The sequence below is a fragment of the Solanum stenotomum genome, chromosome 2 (genome assembly GCF_019186545.1).
Source record: "Solanum stenotomum isolate F172 chromosome 2, ASM1918654v1, whole genome shotgun sequence".
Lineage (NCBI taxonomy): Eukaryota > Viridiplantae > Streptophyta > Magnoliopsida > Solanales > Solanaceae > Solanum > Solanum stenotomum.
In genome coordinates, this window is record NC_064283.1 from 71172535 (window position 1) to 71196555 (window position 24021).

General features: G+C 33.2%; 3 protein-coding genes and 1 pseudogene across 4 annotated transcripts in view; 2 read left to right on the forward strand and 2 right to left on the reverse strand.

Moving 5' to 3' along the window:
• LOC125857233 (heavy metal-associated isoprenylated plant protein 20-like) overlaps positions 1–24021 on the reverse strand; it is a 287045-nt gene that overhangs the window by 32033 nt on the left and 230991 nt on the right. The window lies entirely within an intron of this gene.
• LOC125857203 (ethylene-responsive transcription factor ERF061-like) lies at positions 5795–7387 on the forward strand. Its single transcript, XM_049536893.1, has one exon. The coding sequence runs from the start codon at positions 6031–6033 to the stop codon at positions 7069–7071; it is 1041 nt and encodes a 346-aa protein (XP_049392850.1). The 5' UTR covers positions 5795–6030; the 3' UTR covers positions 7072–7387.
• LOC125857204 (uncharacterized) lies at positions 11585–12702 on the reverse strand. Its single transcript, XM_049536894.1, has one exon. It carries the CDS (start codon positions 12660–12662, stop codon positions 11796–11798), a length of 867 nt encoding a protein of 288 aa, XP_049392851.1. The 5' UTR covers positions 12663–12702; the 3' UTR covers positions 11585–11795.
• Positions 14151–17619, forward strand: LOC125856261 (probable WRKY transcription factor 53; annotated as a pseudogene).

Consider the following 24021-nt stretch of genomic DNA (forward strand, 5'->3'; position numbering starts at 1 on the left):
ATATATATATATATATATATATAAATTAAGAGGTATTTGTATAAAATTAACATAGAGCACCCAATGAATAAATGATCTGATTGGCCCATTGACTATTGAGTTGGTGTTTAAGATTCTTTTAGTATTGTTGAACCTGAGTTTGAATCTCATTTTAAGTTTTTTTTTTTTCCTGACATTTCCTTTACCCTCTTAGTTGGTATAACTGGCGGAAATTCTTATTATCAGGTCATAACATTTGGATATTGGATATCGATTATTAATAAACAAAAGAAATAAAAGGATTGCAAATTCTCAAAGTATATATTTTCCCTTTTGAGTTTTATTCTTTGAATACTGTTACCTTAATAACAGTTACTACCAATAACACTTTCGCTACTATATATATCATCATATGTCAGTTAATATCTTAAAAGGTCACTGAACTATGAAAAATTATCTAATAAAGTCATTAAATTTTGTTTTGTATCAATTAAATCAAATATAAGGAATGACCAAGATCCAGGATTCTTTGCTAACATAATTACTACTTCACTTCTCTTTTCCTTAGCACAAGCTGACTTGCTATCTTCTATACTATTTATTAATTTTATGTTCTAAAATTTGTTTATGTAACAATATCTTTACTCCCAAATCCTAATCAAACATGAAAAATGCAACTATTATCAGAATATAAAAAATAGATTTTATAATTTATTGATTTGTGGAGTCCATGATTATATGACATTAAAAAAAAATAACTTATTTCGTCATGTCAAACATATTTTAAAGATAAATGTAGTTGAATGATTTTTGAAGATAAAAACCTTAAGTTGAGTGATTTTATTAATACAAAATAAAGTTCAATGACTTTATTAGATAATTTCTCATAGTTAAGTAACCTTTTAAGATATTTACTCCATCGTTTGAAGTAAATTCTTCTTTTGATCAATTCCCAAACAGTTTTTCGAGCTTCTTCCAAAGCTAGCATAGGGCTTTCTGGATGTAGATGATGGATATCTATAGAAATGGATTTTCTATATATCGCAGAATGAAGTACCACATGGGTGGATATATATATAAAATGCATTAGGTAATCTATAAAGTTCAAAACACATACTAAAAAGGATATCCTATTCACATTTTTGACTATATATATATATATATAGATAGATAAATAGATAGATAGATAGATAAGTTTCAATAATATAATTGTGTTTCTGGTTGATTCGATATGAAATGATCTTTAAAATTAGAGTTGTCAATGTGGGCTGGTCCAATCCATTTGGGTTAACCCATACATGCTTTGAAGTTTGAGGGGTCAGGCCGGGCTAGCCTATTTTTGGTGTGAGCCAAAAAATGGCCGGCCCAACCCACAAGTACGTGGCTACGGGATTTGTCGGGCCAACCCTTTTTTCTTAAAAGTATATTTTTTATAATTTTTTAAATTAAATTATAATTTAAAAATATTATCATAAATATCGACAAGACAATATTACATGGTGTTAGTGTTACTATTTGTTAATCAAATTCACAAATAAAATTATCTTTATAAAATTTTTTAAGTTTGATTTCAAGTAAAAGCATAAATAACTAAATAAAAATATTAACCTAATTGTTTTCCAATGATCATAATAAAACACAAAAACTATGACAATATTCCATAGGGTATGGCCTATGTAGTGATTCCCTAGAAATTTTAGCGAATTTTATTTTATGTAGTACATATTTTATAAATATAATTTGTATTTAAATTGTAATATTTAAAACTTTAAACAGATTTTGAGTTTAAACTCTTGTTATTTTTAATAATCTATTTTATTTTTATTTTTTAATTAATTTTTATTTGGCCCACGGACCGGCCCTATCCATATTTCTCAAGCCCCACAAATCGGCAGACTTATTCAGACCGGGCTAAAAAGTCCTTTTCTTAAATGAGCTCCAAAAATTGTAGCCCAATCCTATCAAATCACGGGTTAGGCCAAGTCGGCCCAACGAGCTTAGCCCATATTGACGATTTTATTTAAAATCATAGAATTACATAAACCTAATTCATTCTCATTTTGTGTAGCACACACATAAATCAAAATTAGAAAAAATATATATAAACACATATAATAACCAAATTTTATATGTGCTAAGTATGATATATAATTACATCATCATTTTGAGATAATTATATTTATTTATTTTGGTCAGATAAAGGATGAAGTAGAGACGTGTTCTTTTTGGGATTAGACCATTTTGGGGGGACCAAGGGAGCTATCGTTTTAGCTGTTGTGCACCCATATGGAATCAGTCCCCCTAATACTTCCAAGACTCAACTTTTTGCATTAGTGGCCCCTCTTTAATTAATAACCCACTTTTTTAAACAACCACCTCTTACCCCCCAACCCAACCCACACCCTGAACATTTCCTTTGTCATGTCAAAAAAAAAAAACTTCTTTTTTTCTTGGCTACAATAGAAAATAATATATTCAGTATATTACTTCTCATGTATAGAAAGAATGAGATTGAGAAGTTTTTTTTGATAAATCATTTGATCAGCATAACTACTCTCAATACTAACTAAAAATTAAAGTTTCTTGAACTCATCATACCGAAAATATAAATGAAAGGTAAATATGAAAGAAAATTCTAAAATTATTCTTAAAAATTGAACAATTTAAATTAATTTGAACTATAAAAAACATCGTAACATTAACTTATTCTTTCAATAACTTTTCATAGTAACTCTCAACAAATTGATCGATATTGCTTACATAAAATTTGGTGGATAGCAAAAAAAACAACAAAAGCAAAAGGTTTGAACATGAGGTAGGATTTGTGAAGATAATCAAAAGATATAAAAAAAAAACAAATAAAGTCAAAAAGTTTGTGAAAAAACAAAAAATATAAATACAAATTGTAAGGTTTTAGATTTGACTTTTGAGGGAGGAGTTAGGTTTGTATCACATTCAAATACAGAGAAAAACTTTTTGGGCTATAAATGAAAAGATATGTGGGCCCATATCTACATGAGCCCTGTCTACAAAATGCCATTCAATGAAAGATATGTGGGCCCATTTAACTTTACGTTTTTATGAAATGAAAGTTTTGGGCCCATTTTGGTAGCACCTTTTTTTGTGTGTGTTTTTAACACCACTCATGTCATTTTTGGTCAATCATCCATACTAGAAGAATTGGTCTTCAAAAGCATAATTATTTTAATTTTTATTATTTGTTTTATAATTATTTTAACCACACAAAATGGAAGTTACATCATAAGCAATCTATACCATAATATATGAGTTCAAGTAAGTTCATTAGGTTTTTGCATATACTTTATATACGTGTTAAGAGACACTAAGCAATTATGAAGATTAATTCTGAACCTAATCATTCATGTTATTTGAGTCGAGGATCTTTTAGAACAATCTCTCTAAATTTCCGAGGTAAGATTAAGATTCTGTACACACAACCTTGACCGTCCTCAAAATTCACTTGTAAGATTACTCACTATGTGTATGGTTATTGTTGTTTAACTCAATCATTATTGTATATTGTAACAAATCTTTTAAACTTCAAATCATCCACCTCAAATTACATACTAACATTATTCCAGTCTCATCTCATCTAAATTATAAATTCACCTCAATTTGTTTACATGTTTCTAATTTCTTATTTATATGTAGAGTAAAATCAACAATGGCTCGAGAACCTTTCATGAAAATGGGTGTTAACTATTATCGACTTTTTTTCTTTATAATAGAGTATAATATGCAATTTTTACTTGTTGGATACGTGCAAAATGAGACAATATCCAAATTTGGTGGAATTTTGAAATATTGGGTATGTAATTTCTCCTCTTATTTGCACTATTTAGCTTCATTATTACATTAGTGTTGCTCGTTTTCCACATTCCTACACTAGCCTCATCTCACACATACACATTAGAGTGTGATGAATGTGATCTTTCTATCCTGCTAACTAAGATTGACAACTAAATTCAATCTTTGAAACTTAGTAGTAAACTGCTAGATAAGTTTGCGCGCCACGTCAGCAATTTAAAATTCACTTAATCAAATAGAGGGGTGTTTTTAAGGTTGTCAATAGTTGAAGGGCTAAAGTAATAATTCACGTCAAGTTTTGGGATGTTTTCAATACTTATCCCAAGAATTAAAGCATATAACATCCGTTTTGGGGTGAATCAATTCACCCCCACCCCACCCTCCAAAGTTGTACTTCTTGAACCATTTTCACCTTGAATTAATCAACATATCCATAATATCTAACTTTTTGTCTCAAATTCGAGACCTTCAAATGAAAACCCACTAATAAAAACTCATCTTATCCTTTAATGAGATACATACTAAATTAATCGGATCAGTAAATTTCAGAAACCAAAACTATTAAATATAGATAAAACAAATTTCCCCTGCCAGGAAATAGGAGATATAAGAAAGAAACTCAACTGTTCAAAAGTCCTATGAGTACTGCTGACTATTCTGCCATAGTAAATTAAATACTACATAAAGTAGCTTTTTGTATCTCATCAATAAATAGGGGATTTAAACCAAAATAAATACACATAGGACCACTCTTTCTGAGGTTGGCATGGATACATCGGAGGTAAAATTTGCGTATATTTTTCTTTTTCAGACCTCACCTGCGGAATTAGTCCTTTGGGGTCCATACCAGTTGTTAGTTGTGAATGTGAGTTCTTCCAAACTCTGTACTCAATATACAGCCTGTTTATGGGGTACACATTTTTCTCTTTAAGATATTTTTTTCTTTCTTGTACAACATTGTCTTCAATGCAAAACACAATTTTGTATTTGAGCTTAATATTAGTTAAAGCTATAATAAAAAAATATATATATGAATTTTTACTTTAATATGTAACTCGTAAAATTGAATTATTTGATTTAGTAGCAACAACATATTCAATGCAGTTTCACGGAAAATTTGGAAAGGTTAGAATTTATGCATATCTTAATCTTATCTTTGTGAGGTAGAGATATTATTTTTAATAGACCTTCAACATTCAATGTTAGTGTTGTGGTAGATAGATCATTACGGGGACACTTGAGTCAGCCACCAACATGCAGGGGGAGGTAGAATTAAGGGGTTTCAACTAAATTCTCTAGTTGATAACTTAAATTGTGTAACTAGAGATTTTTTTTTTTAATATAAAAACGGTTAAATCTCCTTTTATGAAGTTCAAATCCTAGGTGTAACACTATAGTATCTATTAATTCCCTCTCATATAAATTTCTAACTCTGTCACTGATTGTTGATACCTATCAACCTCTTGATCCCGTCCATTTTTGGGTTACTTTTCCTTTCTTACTACAAAAATGAACTTTTTACACCTCTAATGTTATTTAATCCGCTACAACAATGATCTTAAATATGATTACTTGCAATTATGTCCATATATTGTACGTCAACAATACATATAATTTATACTCTTTGAGGTCGTTTGATTGGAAACAAGTTATTTCACCATATATATAGGATAACTTATCTCATCACTAAAGTATAAAAAATGAGAAATAATCTTAGGACTGCCTAATACCTCCAAACAAACGCAGGATAAAATTATCCCTGAAAGTATTACTTAGACCTCACAATAAACAACTCCATTAGTTATTGAATGTGTAGTAGTTCAGAGATTGTCAAAAGAGCTAAAAAGTGAAAAGGTGAATCATAAATATTGAACTTTTGAAAACAAAAAGTTAAGGACCTTTAGAAGAAAGAGAAAAAAAGATCCTTTCTGTAGCTATAAATACAGCAAAGAGGAAACCAAACTTTCACACACACCATAGATATCAAACACAAAAAATCTTTTTTATCCAAATCCCAACTTCCCCTGAATTTCCAATTTTTCTTCCTCATATAAGCCAATCATCAAGAACAAATTCTTCAACTTTTAACACACCCTCAAATTTTCTTGGATCAGTGTATTATAAATCTCAACAAAAGGGACAATTTTTTGTAGTATCCTTTTTTCTTTTTTGTGTTTTCTCTTCTCCTACATCACTTGTCTCTCTTGAGGAAATCAAGAAACTATGAGCAGAATTCAAGAAACCATGTCTTACACATCTGATGAGGCTGCTCAAATTAGATCATCTTTATCTCAAATCCTATTAACAAGTAGTACCAACACTTTAGACTCGATATTTTTTCATTGCCAAGAACCAAAAAATCAAATGACTACTACTAGTCCTGTTCTTGAACCACTATGTTCTTCAGTCTATCTCAGACAAAAAGATTTGCTCCAAAAATTTTGGGAACAAAATAGAACAAATATCACAATTCCAACAACTTCCACACAAACCCCACTTCAAGGATCTTTATATTCACAAAAATTTTGGGAACAAAATAGAGCAAATGTCACAATTCTAACAACTTCCACACAAACCCCACTTCAAGGATCATTATATTCACAAAGATATGTTAGTCCAAACAAGAAAAAGTTATATAGAGGAGTGAGACAAAGGCATTGGGGAAAATGGGTGGCTGAAATAAGACTTCCTCAGAAGAGAATGAGAGTTTGGCTTGGAACTTATGACAATGCTGAGGCTGCAGCTTATGCTTATGACAGAGCAGCCTATAAACTTCGCGGGGAATATGCACGATTGAACTTTCCAAATCTACGCGATCCAAGTGAGTTGGGATTTGGAGATAGTGCAAAGATGAATGCTTTGAAGAATTCTGTGGATGCTAAGATTCAAGCTATTTGCCAGAAGGTTAAAAGGGAGAGAGCTAAAAAGGGTGGAAAGAAAATTGTTGAAAGTGAGAAAAAAGTTGCAAAAAATGTGGATTTGGATTCATCATCTTGTTCTTCTTCTTCATTGGTTGGTAGTGAAAGTTGGAGTCATAGTGATGTGATTTCAAGTAGTTCTGATGATGGATTCTTGAATAGTGAGAAATCACCTTGCTCTGTTTTTGGTGACTGCCCCATGGGGCCCGAGAACGATAACTGTAATGTCATTAACATCACACATCAATTCGAAAGGTCTGTGCTGGAATCGGAGTTGGAAGATTATTCCTTAGCAACAATGCCTTCTTTTGATCCTGAGTTGATATGGGCAGTTCTGGCTAGCTAGAAGTCATTCCGACTTTGTAAGTAGGATTCAAAATTTTAAGTTTATGAATTCCGATTACAACCCTTTTTTCTATTGGATCTTACCAACCCCATAACTTCGGCTGTAGATGCACCCCTGCTTACCCTCCACATGACATGAATTTTTGACTTTTAGGTTAAAAGTGCTTTGAATATTTGTAGAATCTCTTCTTGAGATGTGGTAGAGACCATTTTTATATTGTAGGCAGTGTAAATGTTTAATTTTGAAGATGTGTAGCTATTTAGTTATATGACTTCTTTTGTTTAAATTAATCAAGTATCAGTCTCTTGTTTGTTAACTTTTCTCTATGGGATGAACAGAGATATTATAACCTATTCATTCCCAGTTTTCTGTATCAAATTATGAAGGATTTTATCTAATTCCAGTACTCATAAAGTTTAGTATCTTTTGAACCATATTGTAGAATGATCTTGAAAGTTCATATCCCTTTTCATCATCATCAATCAATCAATGATATTTCCCATCTCAAATTAGCTGAGGTAAGTTAAACACATCATTTGTATATATGTTATTCTATTTGGTAAAAATGTACTCACATGAGGATATTTACTCCAAATTAATAGATACATGACATATGTTCAAATATACTACTATCACTTAACCATCAACATAACATGGGGTGTGAATATAGGTGTGAGAACTATGCCAAATTTAGCCAAATTATTGGATACCTCTATTACATCTACGATCGAAAAGTATAGATTAGTTGGGTATTTGGTTTGATTTCTGGATTTGTGTGTGTATTATACATAAAAGTATAAGAATGTGTTGCTGTAACACCTTATTAATAAAATATTAAGTGTTAACAAATAATTAAATTTTATTAGTTTTAGTTCAATGACTCTAATTAATCAAAATATTTATTTAGGAAAATTGTATAAAATAACAAACTATTAATTCAAATTAAATGCTATAACTATAGTTTCATTTAATTCTAATCCGTAGCAAACACTTGTCATTCAGCTCTCTCCCCAGAATTCTCGTTCGCCACTCTCCCTCGCCTCTCTCACTTTATACAAACACAAATGTATAAAATGTGTTTGTATAAAACGAGAGAAAACTGTATATACAAATACATATATTTTTGTCTTATACACTTATAATTATACAAATATAGATCTTTCCCTACCAGTTCTCTTTTGCCTTTCTCTCTTTCTTGCTTTATACAACCATAAATTATACAAATTACTATGTATAATTTGTGTTGTATAAAGCGCAAGAGAGATATTTGACATACAAATATTTTATTTCGATTCAATTGTATACAAATTCAAATTTAATGCAGATATACAAACATAAAGAACATATACCTGTACAAACACAATTTTCATAGACACACGCCCGATTTATACAAATCGTTGCGTTTTATACAAATCAGATGTCGCGATTTTTATACAGATCTAATGCTCCATAGCAAACATAAAATTTGTTATGCAAACTATAGCTATAACATACAAATATTATTTTTATGTTTGCTAAACCTAAAATTTAAACTATTTATTTTACATAGCCCTATTTGTATTTCTCTACCAATAGTCAAGAAATCCAAATAAAGAAAGAAATGGTCCCAATTTCTGTGGTGGAACAATGTGACCCACTAAGTGCAGAGTAGATGATGGGAATGCCTCAGTATCGCTTGTCTGATATATAATATAACAGCAACATAAAGACCTTTTTGGGTTATCCTTATTTCTAAGACTAGTCATTGTTTGATAATGTTACTCTGAATATGCCAATTATATGTCAAGCTTCATCTACACTACATGCACAAACGTAATCAACTCAACTAGCTCTTTGTGGTAGAAGAGCAAACATAATATATACGAAAAGGAACTGACGGACTTCTAAGCAGACGAACTTTTGAAATAGGGGTACATGTTAAACGTTATCAAATATCACATCAGAGAATGAGAGAAGTAACATGTTATACTATAAGACAACACACAAGTTAACATGACAGACATGCTTCTGGTACAATGTGTCATAGCCCAAAGACAAATCCTAGAGCCCATTGGATCAACTGGGACAATACATATCATAGGCTTGGTTTGCAACAAATAATATGTGTGTCGTGAAGAAATAGATAAATAGAGAATTGAGGTAGAATAACAGTGAGTGTGGTCCAAGTACTTCAATTGTCCTTACCTTCTTGGCAATTCTAGTTTCATGACAGAATAAGGAGATTTAGTTATTATTTTATTTTTCTTCTCACCAATTTTTACTTAGAAAACTGAATGCCCGGTTCAAGTACAAGATCAGGACAAATCAGACATCCAACCCGTAATCGCAAGGACTCAATTGAAAGAGCAAGAGCTCTACCAACTGAGCTCTATCCTCCGAGCCAAGGGAACCATGCATGAAGTAGTCAAATGCTTCATTTCTTATTCATATTTAGAGCTACTCTAGGCTAATCAAGGGGGTGGAATGTTTTTATACGATACAAACAATATAATAACTATCTTTGTAGATAAATGTGCTCAACCTTCATCCTTGTTGAATGTCTTCTTGATGTTGTATAAACAAGACATGGCAAATCTACAGGGAAAATTTTGTATATTACTTAGATGTAATAGTCACAAAATCTCCTCTACTTGACTAGAAACTTGGTGAAATAAAAAAGGAATAAATAAGCAGTAGAAGATACACTTAGAGATACTCATGAGGCACCATTTTCAGTATTTCTCAAACGTCTTCTCAACCAAGAAGAAATTTTGAGTTTTTGACACAAAAACAGTTTACACTGAAAGACAACTTCCAAGACTGATAAAAAGAGGTGTTTAATGGATTGGACAGTTTAGCATCTAACCTTTTATGGGCTGGTCTCATGGACCTTGTGTTGGACTTCCAAAATGGGCCAGTACAATCATATGGGCTATTTGCTAAATGAAATATGTGGGTTCACATGAATCCAGTAAAAAATCCATAAAACATCTATAAATATTTGACTGTGAGCAGAAGCGGATCCAAGAATTAGGCTATATAAATTTAGTCTTTAAGGTGGGTCCTTAAAATTGAGCCCAATATATTTTAAAAGTTATCAATTCTTTATTGCTATATCAATGAATTTTTACATATGAATTAATTAATGTTTGAAAGTACTGGGTGGGTTCAAATGAACTGGTAACTTAAAATCTTAGTATCAATATTAAGGCTTTGTGTGGTGAAAGGGTGCAGCCTAGGTTTTTATACAAGGTCTCAAGACTGCCCCTTTCTCTGGGATTTGTCACTCCAATGTCAATCTTCATCACACCCCAGGACAGAGGCAGACCTACCCCTAGGGTAGGAGTGTCACGTTCCCCCGATAACCTCAAAAAAGATATACGCATATAGATGTAATTTTGATTGGCACTCATTCACAAAGGTCAGGTAGTTCCATTGGTTGATACAGGGTGCACAAATGATCCTTAAGTGCACAGATCTGGATTCGATTCCCACTCCAACATATTTTTGTAGCCACAGACCAGTAGTGCCCGCACTGCTCTCAAATTCTGAGTCCGCCTTCACCCCAGGACCAAGAAAGTCTCCATTGGAGTTGCAATTCAAATCAGCCTATGGCCTTCCATCCTAGAGGTCACCAGCACCCAACAAACTGATACATGCTCTGCTATATTTTGAGAATCTTGTGATTTTTCTTTTCCATTCGGGAAGTTAATGCTAGTATGAATGTTTGATACCTCTCCGCAACGAATTAATCAACTAAACCAAAATCGCAAATCAATTAAAATTGCCTTACAGGCAAGGGAAGAAATATTTTTGTACAGGGGAGTCAAAATCACGGTATAGATAGGTCAAAATTAACTTTTATGTGTTTAGATATTTTTATGTTGATCTCCTTAGGTACTGATTATATATATTTCTTTATATTTTAATTCTACTTGGTGAAAATTTTGGTTCCACCACTATTTATAGGAATCCTCTTTGTCCATTGCAATTCATGATTCAATGAATTCATATCAACTACGACTATTTCTTTTACTTTATTCAGGTAGTTCAATCAAGATTTTTAAGAATTAGACCGATCAAGGCACAGAAAGCAGGTAAAAGATATCCATTACAAGGATATCTCAATCTCCTCTTCTGCCCTACTTCATGCCGATCCTCTTTCCTTCCCAAAGAGCCGATCAGGGCATGGCATTCGATACATCAACAAGTTCATTGTTTTCCTCTAGAAAATCAGATTCAATAGAACCCATTAATTAACTAACACCAGATTATGTAGCACGGGAGAGAGCAGGAAAGAGACAACGGCGTTCATTCTAATGTAACCCAAGCATAACGATTACTGTTGGTATCCAAAGCTTAGGATTATTCCAGCATAATTATATGTAATTATGTGACTTTACAGCTTACTGGTTCGAGCCGTGCAACATCACACCCCTTGGGTGTGTGGCACTTCCCTGGACCCTGCTAGCACGGGATGTTTTATTCACAGGACTATTTTTTACTAAACAAAGTGGTTCTGTAAAAGCCAAGATTTACAAATGTCTAGTACAATCATATGGCAACATATTACAAAACGTATATGATATAGTATAGAGTAATAAATTACTACTATTATATTTCCTATTACATCTCACATGGATGCAAATTATTTACAACAACATCAAAACATATAGATACTTTTATAGTTCTTTTAAACAACAACATAAAAACGCAAATATGCAGCATATCAAAGCAAAGATGCTTCAATCGAAGTAGTGATGCAAGAACTTACGAATACCTCTCATGAATCCACCTTTCTTCTTTTCCCTCTTATGCCACTTATTCTCTTCCTTAGCTTTTTCTTCTTCTTCACCATTGTTATAATGAAAACGCTTCCTCAAATTCATTTCATAGTGCTTTGCATAAAGCTTTGATCTTTTGTCAGACTCATCATTAACCTGATGAGCAACAAATTGATTTTCATTTTTCGATTTAATCTCACCAAAATTACCTTGATTTTCACGATTGATTTGAAACATCGAGATCTGCCTCTGTTCGTGATCATTGTCTTCGTTTTCGTCATGGTGATGGTGGTGATGAGGTAATTGATCCTTCAATTTCATTTCCCCAAAACTCTCGCGATCATATAGGAACTTCCAGATCTTCTTATCATTGTACCGATGGTGGCGGAAACTGAACGGATCCGACGGAATCTGACGCACACCAATATGGTTCACAAACTTCTCAAAGTCAATGTTTCTCTTAGAAGGCAGTATCATATCATTACCAAAAGGGATCTGACGCTGTGATCCCGGCTTCAGGTGGTGACATAGGCGGAACGGTAGGCTAGATCGGAGCCTGAATCGACGGTTAATCGGCCGGAATCTGACTAATGTAACCGGGACCGAATGGACGGAACGAGTGTCTTCGTGATCGGATTTACTAGGTATGTTAACAGCAGGCGCAGGATCATCTGATTCCGGTAGAGTATGAGGAAGTTCGGGGATGACAACATCATTTTCCGAAGGAAGTTTGAGGTGTGTGACGTCATTTTCCGGTTGAGTAAACGGAGTACGTGCAAGTGAAAGGTTGAAAAAGAGGAAAAGGACAGCAACGAAGAGTTTCGCCATGGTGAAAAGTAAAAATTGTTGAAACGAGATGAATCCAATTCGGTATATATAGGGTGGGGTGACGGGCAGTTCGGGCAGGTGGTGTAGAATAGAAAGAGAGGTTAATGGGGCAACGGGCATCGGTTACCACCACCACGTGGCTGGAACTGAAATCACCCGCTAATATTTTCGGGTCTTTTAACTGAATCTTATACATACACCAAATATAATTATTATTTTTTGGTTAGAAATCTAATCCAAAATTTAATTTGAGATATTTCATGCTATACCGTCGAACTTGAAATTATTTTATCTTTAACCCTTAAGAGCCAAGTAGAACAAATAATTCAAAAATTATAATCCCATCATAATTTAATTTGCATACCAAACATGAGCATTTAACAATTTTTTTGATAACATAAATTTAAATTAATCAAATTTAAAAACGAAGATCTAACTACTAACACAAAATGAGCCAACAAAAAAAAAAAAATTATGCAATTTCACTCCACGTCGATAAAAAAAAACCAAGATTCGAATACGTTTCCTTATTCAAGAGTTAAGTTTGAATATCTAGGTGGTTTCCCCATTCCCAGTTCTATAGTTTTATGTCTTAATCAGTAATCAATATAGGAAATGACCAATACATTCCATATTACATATATTTTTTCCTCAATATAATTAAATAACAATATATCGATAAGGATTATAATATAGTGACATGTATTTCTTTATCCTTAATCAGAGCGCAAAATTATCTTTATTAAAAGTAATTTACATTCAATATGCAACTTCTCAACGTAAATTTGAATTTTTAAAAAATAGCAATATGTATCATAGACTCATAGACCACGTCTTCTTCCACCTTTTTCTACACCTTCCAGGTAAGTATTATACAAGATGGCTGTAGTTTCCTTTCGAGCATTTATAAGACAGTTGCCTATAGGTGGTAGGATAGGTCCTTGCTATATTATACTTTTTCCCATTTTATGTAAAAATATTTCTAGTGTCTAGGAAGTTAAATAAGTAAATTTTTTTTTATTTTATGTGATATTTTTCACTTTTTTAGATTTAAATTTCTTCGTTTTGACCGTAACATAGAACTTTTCAGTTTTGACATTTCTAACCAAGTGTGTATATATATATATGCGCACGCGCCTATTTATAAAAAACAAGTTTTGTCACTTAAAAAGTATTTTTCTTTTTGTATGCGGAGTATATATTATTGTATGTGGACATATGGTAACATACAAACAAAATACAAATAACCATTGTTACTTTTTGAAGATTTTGTATCTGTAATATTGGCCTCCATCTTACTAATAGAAGGAAAGGGAGGTTTTGAATTGGTCAAAAGTTTGTCTCGTTAATTTCCACGCGTCTAAACACGCAGAAAAATCATTCTAAGACCTTCACTTTTACCGTTTCCGCTTATATTAGATCTAACCAATTGCTCATCCTAAATTCTCCAGGTAATCTTTTGTCAATAGCAATTCACTCATAAATCATACGTAAGTTCATATCGTGGTCTAAGCTGCATATAATTCTGTATAATCTAAGTTTCACTCTACTTAGTGTGCAATTTCAGGTCAGGGGTATCAACATCAATCAAGAAAACTAATAGACACCCTTGTCTTTAACATGGATGGTGATTTTAGCTGGGATTACGACTCGCTCATCAATAAGTTAACTCAAGGCATGGAACACACTAAGCAGCTAAGAACTTACCTTAGCTCTGTAGCTTCCACTTCTGAAGCGATTCCGGAATTGCTTCTGCAGAAGATACTTTCTTCTTATGAGCAATCTCTGTTAATTCTCAAATGGAGTGGCTCACCAGTCCAATCTCTTCCGGCAGCTCCTGCAATCGAATCAATGGTATCTGGTGATGGAAATCCTAGGAGTGATGACAAGAAAAGGAGTTTCGAACATCTTCAGAAGCTCACACATAATTCAAAAAGAAGGTAATTTTTTTTTATTTTATCTCTCCCTAGGATCTACCTCCCACCTTTTTGCTCACTGAACTCACTATCTTAGAATTGAAAGTAGGGCTGCTTATCATCCGAACAACTCCTTCTTGTACTTTACACTCTCTCCATCCATTTTTGCTTGTCTGCTATACTAAAAACTGATGTCAACCTTTATATGTCCTAATAAAATTAAGAGATAATAGTTATTTTTAAAAGCATTGAATTTATTATGTTCAGAAATATGATATAGTAAAATTGTTTTTCTATTTATTGCTTCTTAAGGATGTGCCAGGTTAATAATAGACAAATAAAAATGGATAGAGGGAGTATTTTATATGACACTTTCCCCTTGGGTTTCAGGCAAGGCCGACTCAACAAGATTGGGGGCCTAAAGCGAAACCTTAAAAAGGGGCCCAATATTTTTTGATTTTTTTTTAAAAAATATCATTTATATTTTTATTTAAAATCTACTTTTCTAACTTTTTTAAATGTTAAGTCATTAATTACTGTTTTATAATCAATTTGTTTAGTAATTTATTTTCAATTGATAATATAGTTAATTTATTCATTCTCTCTTGAGACATTGTTGATCTTATATAAAATTTTATCAATTTTAGTTCCGAAAAACTTCTTTCAACGATAGAAGCAACGCTTACAGGAACTGTTAACATTACTCTATAAGCAATATATGCATTGATTGAGTTTTTTCATTTGATTGAGTTTTTTCATTAGATCATTATCTTCTGTTTGTATTATTTCTCTTAACACTTTTAATTCAAAAAATAAATCTACACCATCAATATCAGATTAACTATTATGTGTTAAAGAAAGTTCAATGTTAAGACATTGTTTTTTCAAAATTCTCATCATCTAGTGATCTCAACTTTTTACCACTTAATAAGAAACCAACAATATTTTCATATGCTTCAAACTGTTCAAAACGAGAATATATATACTTATGAACTAAGAATATAAAAAATAATAAGTTTTCAAGAAAAAAATATAAAATAAAGTTAGAATAACAAAACCTAGCACGAATTTGATAGGTTGATATAACAATATCGAAATAGTGTTGTATTCCTTCAATTTAATGATTGCTTGTTGTACTTCTTGAGATTTTGAAGAAGACACTCAAAAACAAATTTTATTCTTTAGTAACTTGTAAGCAATAGTACATCAAAAGATTTTGCAGGAGAGAGTCAATATTGAGAATAAAAATAATAAAATAGAAAATAAAAAAGATGAATATAAGGTCAAATTCTTAGGAGATAAATAAGGAAGCATAATTTCCTACATAAGGAAATTATTCTCAAAAAAATGTTTCATTCCCTTAGAAAAGTGGGAAATCTAGTGGCATTTTTTTTTAACTTCTTACACGTTTTTTTTAAAAATTTAAAAATACATATAATTTTTTTTAATAACATGTATAAGTACATTTTTTTAAAAAAGGGCCCTCCAAAAATACGGGTCCCAAGCGATGGCTTTAGTAGCCTAATGGTTAAGATAGCCCTGGTCTCAAGGGTCACTTGGTTGGTCTAAGGATGAGATTTAAACTTTACATAAAATAGATTGTTTTTTAGTTTTTAGATTATAAAACAAAAAATGAATACATATTTGGATAAGGTTGTTATTAGATAGAAAGAGTGAAAAGTTACAATGGTGGTTGCTGGTGATAGGTAAAGTTCTGTACTTCTGTTAAATAGAGTAAAATATCAGTTTCAAAGAAAATTTGCCTGCTATATATAGCGTAATGCTAGCATTACAGATAATGACAGACGGTTATACAAAAGTTTGACGGTATGTTTAAAATCTATAGTGCTCAAACTCTTCAAAAATTCCAAAGGGCGCGTATTACATCCTCCAAAAGTAGTATATTTTTAGATGATTCAATACAGGTGCAACAACAATTTTTGAGAGTCCGAGCAACATAATTTAAAACCGCAAGTCCTAGGACTATATGTGTTGAGTCCTTTCTTTCTTTTAACTACAGATATGGAATTATTTTTCTATGTGAAGTTACCTGGTTTTTATGGGTGTCAGCAGAAAATCACAGTTTCTCGAACAAGTAAGATTCAACGCTAAGAGTGAAGTTGAAGGTCCTCCGGATGATGGATATAGCTAGAGAAAATATGGGCAGAAAGATATTTTTGGAGCTAAGTTTCCAAGGTAATAAGTCAATTTCACTACCCTGCATAAAAAACATAAATTCATAAAAAATACTTAAAGGAAAAACGAACTTTTCAATCAATCAACTATGATTTAATCCTAAATTAGTTGAAGTACGTTATGTGAATCCTTTACATACATTCTGTTGTATTCAAATTCATTTAATTTCAATACTAAATATAAATGCACAAACTAAAATCATGCTATGTACTTCTCAGCTTTAATTTTCGCAAGTTCTTATCCTCTCTTAGTGGTTCAGCTGCTTTATATGTACATAATTAAGAAAACAACAGCATACAACAAGAGTCATATGTATTGATGCCGAGTTTTACATATCTTTACAGAGCCTACTACAGATGTACATTTCGTCACACTGAAAACTGTCTGGCAACAAAACAAATACAAAGGTCTGATGTTGATCCTCCTGTATTTGAGATCACATACAAAGGCTACCATACTTGTCTGCGTCACCAAGTTACTAACTCTACACTACAAGCAACATCGCCAGAGAAAGAAGCCAGCCATCAGTAGGTGGATATTCATCATCTTTTGTCTCTCCTACAACCCCTGAATCAAACTACTTGTCAGTCTCTAGCTGCCAGATGAATGGTCTTGGAATAGCTCACAACTTAGACCATTCAGAATCATACCACAGTGATATTGGACTATTTCGTGACTTGCACCGTTCAGACTCAGACCGCACTGATATCTCCGCCAACACTTCCACAACAAGTTCTTCAATGGGTGGTGAGTTTGCTAGATTATCTGGAGGTAGACCCGATTTTTCCATTTGGACAAAACGACATCCCCAGACCGAAGCTAATACTCCCCAAAAGGATGAATAGTTTTGATCTTATCACCAAGTTACTCTATCGAGATTGCAAAATTTAGCAATAAATCTAACAGGTTGCAGATTAGAAACTAGCTATGATATTAGTACCAATAGTCTACTGTGTTGTTTCAAGGGCTGAACTTCTGGTAATTTGACATCAAGCTTCTGAGTGAAATTCAAGGATATTCTAGCAAAAAGTTATTAAATATTCATGAATTTTATATAGCTACAGACAACTTGGATGGGCTTATGTTCGTGTACACTCACAAGCAACCCAATTCGTTTGGGCTACACTATCATCAGTCATGTCTTCGTTCAACTTAAAGTCCACATCCGCGTTAATCTAATCGCAATTGCATAGATATATTACTAGCTTGGTTGTAAACGCACCAGTACCAAGGGGAGAGCAAACAAAATGAGAAAGTGATTCTCTAACCTGCCTCAAAAGCCTCCCACTTATATTAAGTGTGACACACAAGTTATGAATTTCAATTGTGATTGTATAGATCGCCATAAACAGAAGCAGAAACTTCTTAAATCCCCAAATTATGACTACTTTGAAACAAATTGAATCAATTTTTCGATTAAAAAAAATACAGTGAAATGTGGAAATCAAAGGGTAAAATGCAAATTAAAACACTAAAACCTAGATATAGCTGAAACTAGAGAATCAAAGCAGCACTGGAGGAAAAGTTGACAACTAATACTCAGATCACTTAAGTTTAACTACTTCAACTTCAGATTTCAACTAAGATTCTGTATACTACAGATAAATCTCCATAAAGAAAAGTACCAAATTATGACTACTTTGAAACAAATTGAATAAAAAAAAAAAAGAAATACAGTAAAATGTGAAATTCAAAGCCAAACATGCAAATCAAATAGTTATGTGGTACTTTGATTTGAAAGTACTTTACACTCAATATGAAAATTCTCAACGTCAATTTGAATTTTAAAAACATAGCAATTGTATCATAGACCATAAGTCTTCTTCCACCTTTTTTGCACCTTCCGGCTAAGTGTATTCCATATGCAGGGAAATCACTCTAGTGTAACATTTTTAGCTTATTCAAGATCACTGTAGTTTCCTTTCGAGCCTTCATAGGACAGTCGCCTATAGGTGGTAGGGTAGGTCCTTGCTATATTATACTTCATCCCATTTTATTAAAAAACGTAATATAGAACTTTCCAGTTTTGACACTTCTAACTAAAAGTGTGTGTATATATATATATATGCGCGCACCTATTTATAAAAAAAAAAAAAACAAATTTTGTCACTTAAAAAGTATTTTTCTTTTGTATGCCGAGTATATTATTGTACGTGAACATATGGTAACATACAAACAAAATACACATAATGATTGTTATTTTTTGGAGATTTTGTATATGAAATATTGGCTCCATCTTACTAATGGAAGGAAAGGACGAGGAAATGGAGATTTTGAATGGGTCAAAAGTTTGTCTCATTAATTTCCACACGTCTAAACACGAAGAAAAATCATTTTAAGACCTTCACTTTACCGTTTCCGCTATACTAGATCTAACCAACTGCTCATCCTAAATTCTCCGGGTAATCTTTTGTCAATGGCAATTCACTCATAAGTCATAAGTAAGTTCACTCTTTTTTATTCATTTATTTTGATAACCGAGAAGTCCCCGAGCACCAGCAGCACACAACTTGAAACTCGGTGGATAATGGTTCTGTCCTTCTACCATTTTCCACTTTAATACAAGATTTTGTCTGCGGGGTTCAAACCTAAAAAGGGAGCCTAATCCACACATCACAATTCACAAGTGCACTCCTGCAAGTCATGGGCCCAAAACATGAAATATTTAGCCACAACTCAAGAAGTTAGAGGAAATATAAAAATTTCAAACCAAGAAACATTATGACTTCTTCGCAAGATAAAGAGTTGACACTGTACTCAGATCACTTGAATGTAACTACCAAGTGTTTGTCGGGAGGGTTCGAACCTATGAAGTGTGCCTAACCAACACATCACAAGCAGGCTCTTACTGATAGACCAGAGCCCTAGGGACACAAAACATGATATGTTTACATTCACAACTCCAAAAGTAGAGGGGAAGTATAAATATCTCAACCAAACAGAGTATAATTTTAATGTTGAACTTAATCCTGAGATATCTCACCTTATCTCATCCAACTTAATATTATTTTATTTCATCCCCGGGTGGGATAAATTAGTCACGGTACTATAATAGCAGGACTATAATCCCCAGATAACTTTGTCCGTGAACCAAACGACCCCTTAGCTCCTTCTTCTCTCGTGGGATAAATCTATACCTTCAACCAAACACAATGTATAAATTTGATCCTATACCACTTTATCTCACGTACCAATCAACACCTATTACATTTTAAATTTCCATACTCAAAGCACTGAAATCAAGATATCAACGCTCATTTTGAACCACTGATCGAAAAGTTGACAACTTATACTCAGATAACTTAAGTCTAACTACTTCCACTCTGAATTTCAATTGCGATTGTATATACTACAGATAAATCTCCATAAACAAAAGCAAAAGCTTCATAAATCCTCAAATTATGACTACTTTGAAATAAACTGAATCTATTTTACAAAAAAAGCACTTACAGAGTAATGTGCAAATCAAAGTGAAGCATGCAAATCAAAACACTAAAACCTGGATATAACTGAAACTAGAGAACAGGGAACTTATAATTTTAAGGCATAATCAAAGCAGCACTGGAAGAAAAGTTGACAACTAATACTCAGATCGCTTAAGTTTAACTACTTCCACTCCGAATTTCAATTGCAATTGTGTATACTACAGATAAATCTCCATAACCAGAAGCAAAAGCTTCTTAAATCCCCAAATTATGACTATTTTGAAACAAATTGAATCAAACAAAAAGAATATAGTGAAATGAGGAAATCAAAGTGAAGCATGCAAATCAAAACATAGCAGCACTGGAAGAGAAGTTGACAACTAATACTCAGATCACTTAAGTTTAACTTTGCCGCCGGAAAGTCATGGCCATGATGGCTGTTGGCCAGCCTCCATCTATCGAGGTTGGACCAACCATCAGCATGAAAGCAATAGACAAACCAACGTATGCTAGCACCATCAAACCAGCACACCCTTCTTGCAAACCTGTCCCTCTGAAACAAATTTCCTACCTGTATGGGGAGCCTCGTATTATCTGGGAGGAAGAGGAAGTAAATCAGATGATAATCAATGAAGATATACAATACGCAGTTATAGGAAAATTCTCCTATGGATGGCCGGAGATACAGGAACTAAGGAGATTGATTCCGAAACAGTGTGAACTAAAAGGAGAGGTCAATATAGGTTTGTTAAGCAACAGATATATCCTCATTAGAGCCACGTTGTTAGAAGATTATGTAAATCTGTTATCCAAGCCTCAATTCTACATCACACACAAACATTGGTCCTATCCAATGAGAACCTTGAAGTGGGATCCGCTATTTGATCCAGTTGAAGAGACGTCAATAGCAATTGCTTGGATATCGTTTCCATCATTACCACCGACTTAGCAACACAAAATAGGACCAGACCTAGTTGTGCTAGGGTGAAAGTGGAGGTAGATCTTTTAGGGAATTTTCCTAAAAGAATCAATCTGGGAATGAAGACAAAGGCTGGGGACATAAGGGAGAAGTGGATTACAATTAAGTACGATTATGTACCCAAATATTGTAAGTCCTGCAAGTTACAGGGGCACAATGAGAAGGAATGTTTTTCAAAAGACTTGATAGGGTATTTGGCAACAATGAACTGATAAGTTTAATACCTAACAGTGAGGTACATCATCTGAAAAGGCAAGGGTCAGATCATGCCCCAACATGTGATTGGTAACAGCTTACAAGAAACAGTGACAAAACCGCTTAAGTTTTTAAACTTTTGGACCAAGCACAGTGAATTTAAAAAGGTTGTGGAAGATAGCTGGAATGGAGAAGAGATTAATGGGAATCCTTTCACAATGATTCATAGTAAGATGAAGAGAATTAAGTCTGTCTTAGCACAGTGGAGTAGAAGAACATTTGGGGATATTTTTNCACGACTTAGTCCCACTCATCGATGGGCTTGTTATAGCATATTTAAGCATCACACTCCATTGTTCTTGCGCTTGCTTTCTCTTGCCTTTATCAATTTCCTTATCTTGCTGCGGTTTCTTGTTAATTCTCTGCTTACCACTATGAGATCCCATATTTCGTAGATCTGAGCTTTTTTCAGCTCGTCTCTTTTGCTATTCATTCAATCCATTCATTTCCATTTTCTACCAAATGTTATTTAGTTGTGATTCATCATAAAAGATGTTGGATTCTTGGTTAATGTATCTCAAAGTTCTTTAAATTTGAACTCTCAATTTGGTTAAACGAAGTAGGTTAGGCGAGGAGACGAGCTGAGGTGAGGCAACTGTAGAACTTTATCGCAACTGTTCAATTTTTTTTATGCTGGCGCTTTTTTTTTCTACAAAGCTGCATAATGGCATAATTTTGATTTTAAATTCCTCACTGCTGCAAAACTGCAACCAGCAGCTGCTGTGTGTTTTACAGTTTGCTTCCAGCTACTCTGTTTTACTGTATGTTGCCAGCTGTGTTGTTAATCCAACTTCTCTTTTATGCTATTCATTCAATCCATTTATTTCCATTTTCTACCAAATGTTATTTAGTTGTGGTTCTTCAAAAGAGATGTTGGATTCTTTCTTAATGTATCTTAAAGTTCTCTAATCGATTTTTCTTATTTCTTGCAAGTTTTGTTGATGTTTCTAGATATCACTTGACAAAGATTGAAATTTTAAGTTTTCTGCTAGACTTTTGTTCATTCTTTAGTGAAGATACAAGTTTAGAAGATGCACTAACTCATTATTAGTTTGCTATGAATGTTTTGCAATACTTTGGATGTTATCTAAAGTTTTTTTGTTAAGCAAATATTGAACATCATGGGATGTTAACCAATTTATTGTAATCAATCATACTCTTATCTCTATCTTCTTGCCCGCTCTCTAATTTGATATTTGTCGATGAATTTAGATTCTTTGTGATATTAATGGCTCTAGGATCAATGGTGGTCAGTTAGAGACCACATTATTGATCGTCTCTAAAGATTAATCTAGGAGTAGAAGTATTGCTCATCTCTAATGTATAAGCTAGGACTAGAAATCATGCTCGCCTGTAAAACTATTTTAGGACCAGCTTGTTGTTCCTCTTTAAAACTACTCTAGGACCAGTTTGTTAATGCCGCTAAATCTATTCTATGACCAGATTGTTAATGGTCTCTACACCTAACTGTATTCTAGGACCAGCTGCTACACTCATCTTTAAAAATTTACTAGGACCAGGTTGCGGAAGGTCGCAAAAAGAGGTTTAACGACATGAATACCAAGATATAAATGCTCTATTTGAGACCAGATTTATAGTCCCTAAAAGGAGTTCACGACCTGAGTTTTTCCCGTCCCAAAATATTTCAGGGCCAAATTTTTTAACTCGTCCTTAGTGACCACTAGCGACGGAATTATCTAGGACGAGTGGCGACCAGATTTTTCTGGTCTCAGTTGCTCAATTGAGACTAGATTTTAACTTTTAGGGACTAGATTTCCCTTCCTTAGAGACTGTTTTTCTTGTAGTGTAACTGTTAGTGTATCGACATGGTACCCGAGTTAACTAGAATTAATATTCTTACGAGGTATGGTATCGAGCCAGCCATTATTATTCATATATCGGTGTGGTACCTAAGCCAACCAGCACTCACAAACAATCATAAACAATCACAATCACAATGAACAATAACCCTTAAAACCATAAGTAAAGTAAAACGGTTCACTGCATAAGATTATCAACATGATGATATTTCATATGTTTTTCTATGTCTTTCCCAACATGCATTACACAAGTGATACTATAAAGTGGTAGACATGTGTACATCCATAAACTTGAAAACATACAACTATATACCTATTTCAAATTAAGCCTCAATGCTCTAAAGAATCCGAGCCTTCCCTTTTCTCGGTGCCATGGCTTGTTCTGCAATAAATAAAAACAACAATCAATCAAAAATGGCCTAAATATATCCAACTTATACCCAAATCCTAAACTCGGGCCAATTCATGATCATTCCACCAGACCCGAGGCTTTTTCCCACCACTAAATCAAATCAAAATCCTCCCCCAAGAGTAATACCCTAGATTCTAAGGCTTAAGAATCAAATTACAAGATCGGGGAGTAATGAACTTACCTTTACCAATGAATTTGATGAAAAATTGTGTAGAAATTGCCCTAATTTTCTCCTCTCAAACTGCCTAGACATTTTGCCTCATCCATTCTCGGATGGCCCTAGACTTCGCCTCGCTTGGATTCCTTCTGAACTGGTCTAGCCTAGAACTTGTCTACAATTATTAGAAGTATTGGAA